Source organism: Parasteatoda tepidariorum, chromosome 1 (genome assembly GCF_043381705.1).
Source record: "Parasteatoda tepidariorum isolate YZ-2023 chromosome 1, CAS_Ptep_4.0, whole genome shotgun sequence".
Lineage (NCBI taxonomy): Eukaryota > Metazoa > Arthropoda > Arachnida > Araneae > Theridiidae > Parasteatoda > Parasteatoda tepidariorum.
In genome coordinates this window covers 44,222,450-44,234,952 of record NC_092204.1, presented here as the reverse complement: position 1 = coordinate 44,234,952, position 12,503 = coordinate 44,222,450, and the positions used below count along the sequence as shown (strand labels likewise).

Sequence of the window (12,503 nt, the reverse complement as noted above, 5' to 3'; positions counted from 1 at the left end):
AACATAGCGTAGGATACATAGCGAAGCGAGAAAGGGACAGAGCCTCTTTGATCATTAGAATTAAATATACTATTTGAATGCTGACTTACCTTGACTATGATTGAAAAAAATTTCAATTCCTAGTAAAGGAAATGGGCTTTATATGAATCTTTATTCTTTGCAACAGTAGTTACTTATTTAATTATAAATCTTGCACTTTACCTAATTCTTTTTAGAATTATTGTTATAGTAGCCGTTCAAATATTTTTTTTGGCAATTTTGAAACTCTCCTTTCCCCTCCGACATCAAGTTGCAAAACCCCTCCTTGCCTCTTGCTTTACTCCTTGCCTTGTCTCCTCTTAAGTTTGACATCAGCTGTGATAATCTAATTTTAGGACTGAATTTAAATAAAGGATGTAACTTTGAATAAAATAAATTTTATTCCTTCAATTCATTTTATAAAATTTTGTGTTGAATATTCTTTAGGAATCATTTGTGCTTTTCTTCTATGATTAGAAATCTTGACATTTTAATCTTATAGAAGACTTTCTGATTTTTCCTTCCGTAAACTTGATTTTTATTTCAAATTTTCCTGAATGTAACTTTTCTCCGAATAATAAATAAAGTTACATTTTTCCCCTTTTGATTGAAAAAAAAATGACTTGAAAATAAGGTGATCTTAAGGTTTCACTTAAGCATTCTCATACACCTTCTTCCCCCTTTTCAGCAAAAATAAGCAAAACACAATCCCCTCTTTAGGTTCTTACGTAATATTTGAATTATTGCTTACGTAATACCCCATAATTAAAAACCACATCGAGAAATTATTTCATTTAAACATTATCGATGCAGGTAGTGTTGTTCAGGTAAATTCCAAATTATAACATTTTTTGATATTGAACGTATTTTTGATTTGAGTTAGGTTTGGTTAAGAAATGAAATAAAAAATTAAATCATAAATAAATTTAAAACTCAGTTTAAAAAAAAAGTTTCAATTTTTTTTCTCTTGCATATATTACACACTTTTCTACTTTTCTACTTATCTTTTTAAATTAGAACTTTTAAGCTTTATTTCCAATTAATTTAAATACAATGTAATACTTTCAATGAAATAAAAAAAATTAATAAAATTAATGTGTCAATAGTAATAAAGCTGCTGTGAAATAACAATTAATAACACTTTTTTATTAGAAAATAAAAACTCTGACGACATACTCGAGTTGGAACATCATTAATAACACACACCAACGAGACAGGAGAAGTTGTTATTTGATAAATGTATTATGTTCTGTCAGATGTACCATTAAAGTGTTTTCTTTAGAATCGTGTTCCATTTGGAGACATATTCTTTTATACAACAAAGGTTTCCAAACGAGCTTTTAATGTAGTCTCCCACCTTGGTTAAAACTTTTAAAGCTTTTTGCAGGGCATGTGACTTGTCCTTTTATTATGCTCTACCCTCCATTCGTTACGCCCCATTCTTTAAAAAAGAAGAATCTCAACCATTTTTCAAAAGTAATGAAACTTTCTGACAGAGACGGAATAATCCTTGAGAAAAGTAAAGCTGCTAGGTTTTCCTCAGTTTTAATGGTGAAAGTCTGTTTTTTCTTTCTTTCCTTATAACTCGTCAAAGTTAGTCGCAAATAAAGCATTTATGCTATAGTTTCATTCACTTTAGAACACTAAAAGGTTGAATACATTGTTCTAATTTACTTTAGTTTTGATTTCTTTAACTTATAACTTCTCCGTATGTCCTTGCACAATCCTGATATTGAAGAAACAACTTTCCCAGAACAGTTTTTAAAAGCAGTCGAGTGTTTTGAAAGAGCACTTTTCGATCTGAATAAATTTTAGAAAGTGAAACTGCTATCTATTCATTTAAGCTGAATAGCAAACTTGAGCATACAGAACAAAGCAAGTCAACAGAACAAACGTGGAACGAAAAGCTATATCTTACAAAATTAAAATTCAACCCTTTCCAGTTTCGCCAAATATTAGTTTAACGGGAACTGTTTGCTTGCCTTAAAACATTTTCCAAAGAGTAACTTTGAAGGCTCAACAAAACATAAATAACAAATTTATAAAGACAACTTTTATAATGGCATTTGCCATGCTTAAAAATGAAAATATGATTTTGTTGTGAATCAAGGTCTTATTATTAAAAACTATTATCTAGCAAGTTGCTAAACTAAATTAAATAAATTATATATTGTTTGAACTCACGTAGGAGAATTTTTTATATATCGTTTAATTATTTTTCCTTCAAATATTATTCCATTAGAAAGCATGTTAATGAGACAGTTGAACATTTTGAAGCGGGTTGAACCAAAATATCGTTTAAATTTGCAGCAACTTTAATATAGTGCCCTATTATGCTGTAAATTAGTTCTTTTTTTTTTTTTTTTAACGTGATTACGCGATAATATAATTCAACCTAAACTGAGACAAGGTTCACGCTTCATTGCAGCAAATTAGCAAGATAATATTATTCAGAATACTGACATTGGGGTTAAACCATGAATCGATTTTTCTCAAAGTGTTAGTTTGTTTTAAATGAGGACCGAATTAAGATTGGGCACGTTTTAGCATCTGGTTAAAAAAATATAAACAGTCAATATTAGACAAATTTATCGTATTGTTTGTAACTGAAATTTCCTATTTATTTATTAAATTTTTTTTTTTTTTTAGATTGTAAGCACTTATGGGTGAGCTGGCCAGGGCTGCTCATGCAATCTGAAGGATTAATGAACATCAGATTGTCTGGAAAGGGGAAAAAACCGGTGTACAATACCAACCACATAGCCATCCCCTTGGTCTTAAAATTGTGAAGCCTTAACCTTCATCACCTCGTCGGCCAACATCTTCCAGTTCCGGAACTGCTTTACTTAACTTATACTAACACATTTACGATCTCGTGTAAATCGTGTTCAAACTGATAAAATCAACAAGACAGCCTTAAAGCGTGTTTGTGACACTACTACAAATATACAATCGCAAGCTTTAAGCTGGTAATAATAGATATCTCTTTTTAAGAAATTTTTTATCAATACTTCAGGACAATAGGTCAGGCCAATGGTATACTAACGCAGCCTATGTTATGTCTATCACAGCAGGTATTCTGCGTTATCACTGAGATCAATGCAATTCAGAAGCAGTAAGCAAATCTATCAGCCTAGATTCGAGTCCTGATTATCTCAAGAAGAAGAGAAACCTCCATTACCTCCCTAAGCCATCTCAAATTAACGTGGAAAAAATTACTAAGTTACGGAAAGAGCGACATTTTATATGGAAATAAATGGTAATGTTAGGTTTCCAAGTGAATAAATAGTTAACTTTGAGCTGTATGTGAATGAAGCTAAAGCTAAATAACGTGAGAAGAGTTCAAATTTTGTCACTAACAGGCTGTAGTTTTGGTTCTATAATAAAAAACCTTCTTTAGTGTCGAAACACAGAGGGGAATACAGAGAAGCATTAGAAAGTTAATAAATATAACAATGAAAAAAGGCAGTTGAACAACAGGGTAGAGGAAACAAACTTTAACAAGATAGTCACATAAAAGTCTAGAATGGCTCTAAAAGTTAATTGTTAAAAGGTCAAATTAAAGGCGATAACTAAATTGCTAGAAATCTAGAACAGTGGCTCTATAGCTTACCTTTTTGGGCACAGTTGGGTCGAGCATTTTGAATCGATGATCCTCTGATGGGTTTTCCAGATTCATCAACGCACCAACAGTACCCAGTAGATACATGACATTGCACTTCCGCATAAGTACCATCATCCTTGCATTCTGGCACGAAAAGACCTTTTCCTGTGCCTTGTTCTAAAGCTATTGCTCTTTGGGCTTCGCATCTTGCCTTCTCTGAGCAGAAAAAATAAAAAAAAACTCGTATTTAACAAGTGATATTCTAAGTAAAAATGTTTTTATTCAGTAACTGTTAAAATTAAAATACTTTATAGATTGTTGCAAGGCTATGAACTATTATCCACAAACATTGAAAACATGAAATTGTTTCATTTTATTTTATTTTATAACCGTCATTGAAAAGCCGACCCGATTTTGAGTGTTCGACTATTAATGTTCAACTCCGTAGCCTTGTAATTTTAAACCCAATCCAGAGGACAGGGGAACTCTTGGATCAAGTATTGAGAGAAATTTGCCGTCGTGGGGAACTTTCTGATGGAACTAACCGGTATTTGCGTTACATGGAGTGAAAAAAATCACGAAAATCTCATGAGGTTAGCCCAACGGCAAGGGGATCCATGATCTGTCTATCACTGAGGATATTTTATGTCAGTCTCGTGGTTGGTGCCAACCGGGTGCAGAATTCAAATCAACCAGTCATCGCTGGGATTCGAACATTGGTCCTCTTATTGTGTGAAAATTTGGTGAAAAAATAATTGCTTTATATAATAATCTCCATTTTCTTAAAAGGCAAAGCTTATGTCAGACATCACTGCAGGCAGTGGTTTTTAAAGTTCCATAAATTTATTAGCAAACTTATTGGTAATTAAAAATAAATGTAATTAACATAATATCGTAACAATATTTTTTTATTAAATATGAAGAATTATAAGTATAAATATCAAACTAATAAAACGTAATATCATGTTTAAGTAAACAAGTTTTTCTGCAAGAAAAACATCACACAAGCAAAAATATTCAAGAATACAAATGACAAGATTTATTTTTATAAAACTAGGGATATTTTGTACGAAAATATTTAGATTAAAATATAGATATAATTATCATTTCAATAAAAATCTAAAACAAATTCATAGATTTTGAAATACTTATATACATACATATTTTGCATAACTTACTCATTTATCAAAACTCAGAATATGATTAATAGTTTCGTCCTGTTTTATAAAAGACACGAAGACAATTTTACTTCAATCATTTCAAAGAAAACGTCATTATATCCAAATGTTTGAAAGACGCCATTTTGCTTTGTCTTAGAAAAACAAAATGAAATATAGGAATGTAAAATTACATATTCATTTATTCATTTATTTATTTTTAAAGGGAAAAAACAGACGCGGCTCGTATTTCATATCAACAATATTAATAAAAAACTATTAAACCGGAATCATAAGCGTTTTGAAAAATTGTTTTACTTATGCAATTTTTGACTTTTCCTTTCGCATGCATATTGGATAATTTCAACATACGAAAGCGTTAAATTGTTTTTGTACGAAACATTTTCAACACTTTAAAAAAATAACAGCTCTTAACGATTAACCGTTAAGAATAAAATGGTCGCGAATTCTAGGGAATTCAAATAAATAGTTATTAAAATCGTTCTTAGAGATTGAATTCAGTCCTAATCATATTATGTGATTATCCTCGTATTATTAATTGAAAGATTTTATTTAAATTTCATACTTATAAACCTGATTGACCAAAAATTGACTTTTAAGAAGAATATTTGAAAAGAATATTTAAAAAAGAATTTGTATAACTGAATCTTGTTTTTCATACTATAATTAGGAAAAATTAGAAGGCTTGGAACAAATTCGAGATTTTTATCGCGAATTTTTAGAGTTATCAATCCACTATTTAGAATTATCAATCCAGTATATTTAAAGCGATGACTGAAAAAAAGAAAGATGTTTAATGGCAATAATATTTATTTTTTAGTTATTAAAACTATCGTTTTCCTAGAAGAAAAAAAACTGTACGTTATTTTTTTCATAATTTCCCTTCTGTACAGGATGTTCGGCAACCACCGCTCATTGTATACACTTTTAGAATCCTTATAAAAATAAACTACTTATCTATACATTAGGTGCCGCAAAGAAATGAAGTGTTATCAAATTATGATATTTCGTTAACTAAGTAAATCACAGTGAACCCTAACTTTAAAACGCCCGCATCAGTTCTATTATCGGGAAAAACAGGATGTCCAAAGATTGATTGATTGACTGAGAAAACATTTCTGTGTCCTAAAAACAGTTGACGAAGTTTTTAAAGTTTAAATTCCAACTTTCCCATGATCAATTTCGATAATGATTTGTCAGATTTTGATAATTGTTATTCTAAAAGTATGATATTCTTCAAAATATGATGCCTCATTAACGAAGTAAATCGCTGCGAACCCTAGTTTTAAAACATCAGCATCAGTTCTATTATCGGGAGAAACAGGATGTCCAAAGATTGATTGATTGACCGTGAGATAACATTTCTGTGTCCTGAAAACAATTGATGAAGTTTTTAAGGTTTACATTCCAACTTTCCCGTGATTAATTTCGATAATGAATTGTCTGATTTTGATAATTGTTTTTCTTCACTTAAACATAGATTTTCTATTCCTTATCCTTTTTTTTACTTCATTTTTAATTAGGAATCTAAAACCATGTATATTAAAGATGATTCTGTATTTAGAAAAGGCAACTACATTTATTTATAGGTCTAACCTTTATTTAAAATCGAAAACAACTCTGTCATGTAAGTCAGAAATAATTAAAATGCCTTACATCGCACTAGGAACGAAAAATCCTAGAATGCGTATTGAACAACCTGAAGAGAAACTAGTGTAAAAAACAACAGTAGGATGCACTCCTACTAGAAAAAAATGAAGAATGATCAAACTTAAAAGCTTTGTCTTGTTTTATAGATAAAAATGCCATTAAAGAGTTCATCGACAGTATACTTTGTAATAATTAGGTAAAAAAGAAAATTATCTTAGTTGTTTCTTCAACACTTGATAAGAGAGTTAAAAATATATGTGTCTCCAGGTTGAAACTACGTGTAAGTTTTTATATAATTCTGAGGGGAAAAAAAGTAATTTTACACAATGCTAAAATAAATATGAGAGAAAAAACTAAGGAAAGCTTTACATTTCACAAGCTCTTTCGGTTTCACGAAAACCTAATTAAGATATATATCATTGATATATGTTATATATCGTAATGATATGTATCATTATATATCATGATATATATACGTAATGATATATATCATTTTTATAAGTTTATATATCATTGACATTAATAAAAATTCATTGAACATTTATTTTAATTCAATAATTTTTTTTACTATTTAAGGGCTTAGATTAATACAATGAAAAGCTGTATCCTTTGCTCTACACTACGAAAAAAAGTATGGTCAAAACTTCCAGAATATGGTCAAATTTACCGTGTTTTTGGATCTACGGTAAATATGGTAAGATTTGGTAATTTAATCATGATATCTTAGAGCGTGGTATAAAAACCATTTATTCAGTTAAATTTACTTCGCAGTTTTGTATTTTTTACTAAATATGTGGTAGTAAGAGCTGTAATTTTCAAAACCGGAGTTCCCGTAAAGCCGGTGCGGAAAAATTACCAAATGAATAATTTAAATACGGTATATTTATTAACCAGAATTAAGTTGTTTTTTAATTTTTTTTACCATATATGTCATTACCATAATTCATACCGAAATTCATATTCAAACCCGGGTCACCTCATTAAGAGAGAGTGCACTGTATCACCCGAGCCACCACGTCTTGGTACTTTATTATTGCGAAGTATCGTCAGAAAATATTAGTGCTTACGATATATTGCGATATTTTCCGAATTTCACTAATTCGCATTATTTTTACGATGGTCAATGTTTCATAACAAAAATGAAATTTAACGACAATCAGGTTTGTATCGTATGTGATAAGCATCCCTACTGATGGTACGCGTAATATAATCGTATTAGATATCTATCGTTGTTAATATTGTTCGCGATATTATTGTTTCAAGTAGTCTTCATTACCTATAATACTTTCGATATTATTGTTTACAATATTTATCACTCTCGATAATAATCGCGATGTTATCATTATCGATAATTATTGTGTTTTTGATAATTGTTGTTAATCACGGTAGATAATGAAAATATTTTTCAAAATACCATTAATGTGATGTTTAAAAATTTCGATATTTCACAATCTTTCTATATATCGTAAAGGTAATATATTTACTATAGATAAGAAAAATATTTTTGAAAATATCATTAATGTGATGTTCAAAAATATCGATATTTCACAATCTTTCGATACATCGTAAAGGTAATATATTTACGATAGATAAGAAAAATATTTTTCAAAATATCATTAATGTGATGTTTAAAAATATCGATATTTCACAATCTTTCGATACATCGTAAAGGTAATATATTTACAATAGATAAGAAAAACATTTTTCAAAATATCATTAATGTGATGTTTTAAAATATCGATATTTCACAATCTTTCGATACATCGTAAAGGTAATATACTATTTGGTAAAATGTCTTAATGTGCTCTTTTAAAAATAATGTGCTGATATACTAAGAAAATTGCAGTTTAACTTGAATTGAATGCAATTTAAAATTAAAAGTTCTAAAATAATAATTTAAATTTTCGGATTTAAAATATTAATCTCTAGTGAATAAAATAAAATCTGAGCGTAGTATGGAAACACACACACTCGAAGAGAGGAGAGGAAAGAAGATAAAGAGCGGTGTATAAATGAATGATATATATTTAAATATTAAGACATTTTTCCATTAAAAAAATTCGACGAGCACGTTTTTTATCCCCCTTTTCCCAGAAAATCTGTCTTGTTTGAACATGTTGTTAAGCGCTAAAAGTACTTCATTCATACACAAAAACTGAAGATTTGGCTCTTTATAAAAGTTTTCTGAAACGTGTTGTCCCTTTTCCTTTATGTTCCACCACTGTTCCAGGCTTTGACTAATGGCTCATGCCTGGACTCTCCCAGTAAGTGAATGTAAATTAGTCTCGAAGAAACGGCTAAATGTATTGACTTTATAGAGAAGATAGTCTAGGAGAAAGTCTTTAAAGAGCCCCCCCATCATGCATTATTCATGCAGCTCCAGTCTATGTCATCGTCGGATTTTCCTCGCTTTTAACTCTCTCCTGGAAATTTACCTCGTTTGAATGAAGGGAAAATTAGGGAAAATACTTGGGAAGTACAAACCGAAATTTACTGCAACACAATGAGGAAGAAGAAGCAGATGGCGCCGAAAAGCGGGATTAGTTTTAAATGGAATTTAAAGGAAAAGTGTATGTTTAGCTTTGTTTGAAACAAATAGGGGATTTTAAGCATGACTTCATTATGCCATATCATAGATAAAAAGAATAAGAACAAAAAAATTATTAATGCAATTGCAAGACTTTGTATAACTTTTAACGTTTTAATAGGTGATTTATAACGAATCTTTTATTGATCAGAAATTTTTTCGGGAATGTATTGATGATGTTAAATGTTAAAACATCTTAACTTTAATGATTTGTTTAAACAAAATAGTTTAAATGTACATTTTTTCGATTATTTGTTTGCATCATTAAGAATTAATAACAACCACAATTCTTTTTTAGGCTCACAAAGATTTAAGTTATGAAACTTTAAAAATAGAGACACTTTAAAATATTTAAACCTGAAAAGAAATTATGAAAATGAAAATGAGGGTTCAGGAGATGTAGAAAACAGAAGTATAGATATTTTTTAAAAAAATAACAAAGCGAGTGTAAAGAATGTAAACTTACACACACTGGCCAATGAATTATAAACCTTAAGTTAACGTTTTATTGGACATGCTTTTGCACGCATTACAACTTGTATTTGAGAGGGCATCGACTCTAGGGGCTTCTGGGGTATATTTTTATGCCCAGAGTATACCATGTATTAGCTACGTAAGCTTTAAGATCTTGTAAACTAGATGAAGGAGGAGATTGCTGCCGGAAGGGCCTTTCCAAAATTATTTTCTATAATAAATAATTAAATCTATTATATTATATATCTCAAAATTATTTTTTGAGTTAAGATCCGGTTTTTGCGGTGTTTATAAAAGATGATGAAAGTCAAATTTATAATCAGTAAACCAATTTTGAAAATCCGTCAACTTCGGAGAAAAAACCTAATTGATGCAGGATGTAATTGATTTGTCAAGTATTGGTTGTTAGGTATTACATGGCTTTTCGTTTACCCTCAGGAAACACTGTGGCACCATTTCCATACTACCAGAACATGCTCCCCATCATGATACTTCCACCACACCCTTATTAACAGGGCAAGATGGGCTTATGGTTTTGTGGGATTTAAGCGAAACTTACACGTCTTATGTCTTCCATCCATGCAGAACAAAGTGTAGCGTGTTTCATCCATTCGTCTCTAGTTCTCGGGTGTCCTCTGACGTTTCTTCCGTACCTCTGAAAAACAATACTGACATTTCGGTCAGAAATAAGAGGTTTTGTCATAGGCATCTGAAAACGTATTTTCCTCCTCTGCAATTTCCTGCGAATGGTTTGTGACTAAATCAATTGGGAATAACCTTGGTTGCAAGTTTTTGTTAGCTGTAGCACAGTAGACCCTTCTCTCTGTCCTGCAATTCGTCTAAGACAAGACCGATCATGGTCTTGGTTAATTGTGTTCGAACTACAGTTACGTCCTCTAGACAAGTTATGTTGATTCAGTTCCAATTTTTCAGAACCTTTGACACGGCTGCTTTTAAGAATCCAATGAGCTCTACGGTCTTAACAATCGTGACTCCTGCTAATCGGGAGCCAATAATAAGTCCTTTTTCAAGTGAAGAGAGATTTGTCGTTTTTCCAATTATAATGCGTTTATCATGAAAACAGCTTCACTACCTAACTGATGGTACCAGGATTCTGATTAAACCATCATCCTGATGAAGTTTTATTCACTTCATAAAAAGAGTTTCTACACTTCATCGCTAGCAACAATTTAATAGGAAATTTCACAGATTTCTAAATCATTGGCCAGTGTGTGTACTAATTTAAGCAGTTTAAGTAGAATTAAGAAACAAACTTTTTTATACGTTTTACTGAAAAATAGCATCAAAAATTTAATTTTTCAAAAACACTCATACATCTTTGTTCTTCAGCAGTGTATATGCATAAAATAATATCTCCTAGTAAAATTATTAAATGATATAATTAAGAAAGATTTAAAAAAATCAAATTTTTTTTAATAAAAGTATTTATTTACTTGTGATAAATTATATTACTTTGAAATTAGTAGACTTTGAAGGCAGTTTCAAATCAAAATTTTAAATTAGATTATATCAGAAATTTGGTGGACTATGTCAAAATCTGGGCTCATCAAAACGCATTCTATAAATTTTTCAAATAAATAAATAATGTAAAAGTAAAGTTTTTAAATGAGAAGCATTTCTCACCCAAATTTCCAAACCAGCTTATGCTCTTTTTTCTAACCGATCCAATATTTTCTTAATTAATCATATTTTTATTCCTTAAATGTTCGTGATAATATGAATATTAATTAAACTAGTGAAAACGTGATTTTTTTTCAAGTATTTTAAATTTTTAAACGAATGTCAAGTAAGAGTGTCTAGACGCATATTTGTTAGGCGTCACAGTGACGCAGCGCGACCTGACCTTTACAAGGCCATACACCAATTTACTCTGAATTTTAAATACATTGTTTGAGGAAAATATATTTATATTTATAAATACTAATCTAAGGTCAATTACACCTAAAAATTTCTTGGTGTTAGAGATGATCTGAAGACAGGTGACACCTAGCATACCGACAGACGCCCAAGCAACACTAATGCTTAAAACTAAAAATATGGAATGTCGGTTGTTCGACGATAGATTAAGAAGGAAAAAAAGAACGTGACGACACTTATAAGTTCAATTTCGCCCACACGTCTTCAAGTGCGAGATTTGGACAATGAGCGAGGCGTATATACTAATTACTTACTAAGATTGAGCACCTAAAGTTTTTAGTTAACTGTTTTAGTTTTCCTAGAGAATTAATTCAAGTATACAGAGATTTTAGTAATAAGTTTCTTTGATTTTTTTCTAACCGATGTAGAAAATATGAAGCTTCTGAAATAACAATTATATTTCTTAAAATAATTTATTCCTATGTAACGGCTGTAAAAAATCTGAAGCCTTTGCGTCTGAAATAACAGTTATTTTCCTTAAAATAATTGATTCTTTTCTAATGGCTGTGTAAAAAATATGAAGCCTCTGTGTCTGAAATAATTCTTTTTCTTAAAATAATTGATTCCTCTCTAAAGGCCGTAGAAAACATGAAGCCTCTGCATCTGAAATAACAATTATTTTTTTTAAACATAATTGATTCCTTTCTAACGACTGTAGAAAATATGATGCCTCTGCGTTAATTAGAAATTATCATGGTTACATAAACAAAAAATACAGAACCTGACTAGTATCCATTGATGCATATGACATTGCTATTTACACAGACAGTGTATAGTTTCATACATGCATAATCACACTGAATTGAATAAAACCAAACGCGTGTCAATAGGAATAACATTCAGAATTATTAAAAAAATGAAAACTATACTTCAAAATTCAAAATTATGTTTATGTATAAGTATTTGGATTGAAATTCCCAAGTTAATTTTAAGTACTGATGACATATTTCTTTTAAATAGCTATGCATTTTTAAAATTTCCCATATCGGTCAATTTAAAACAAACTATAAAATAAATTAATTTTCGAATCAATAAAAAAATGAATAGCATCTGC

The 12,503-nt window shown here is 30.1% G+C and overlaps 1 protein-coding gene across 4 annotated transcripts in view; it reads right to left on the bottom strand.

Annotated features, from left to right (window-relative positions):
* LOC107453771 (SPARC-related modular calcium-binding protein 1) overlaps positions 1-12,503 on the bottom strand; it is a 121,997-nt gene that overhangs the window by 42,695 nt on the left and 66,799 nt on the right. For all 4 annotated transcript variants that reach the window (XM_043040473.2, XM_043040474.2, XM_071179428.1 and 1 more), the window contains exon 3: positions 3,632-3,838. In XM_043040473.2, the coding sequence (XP_042896407.1) occupies positions 3,632-3,838 (207 nt within the window). The remainder of the gene's footprint in view (positions 1-3,631; positions 3,839-12,503) is intronic.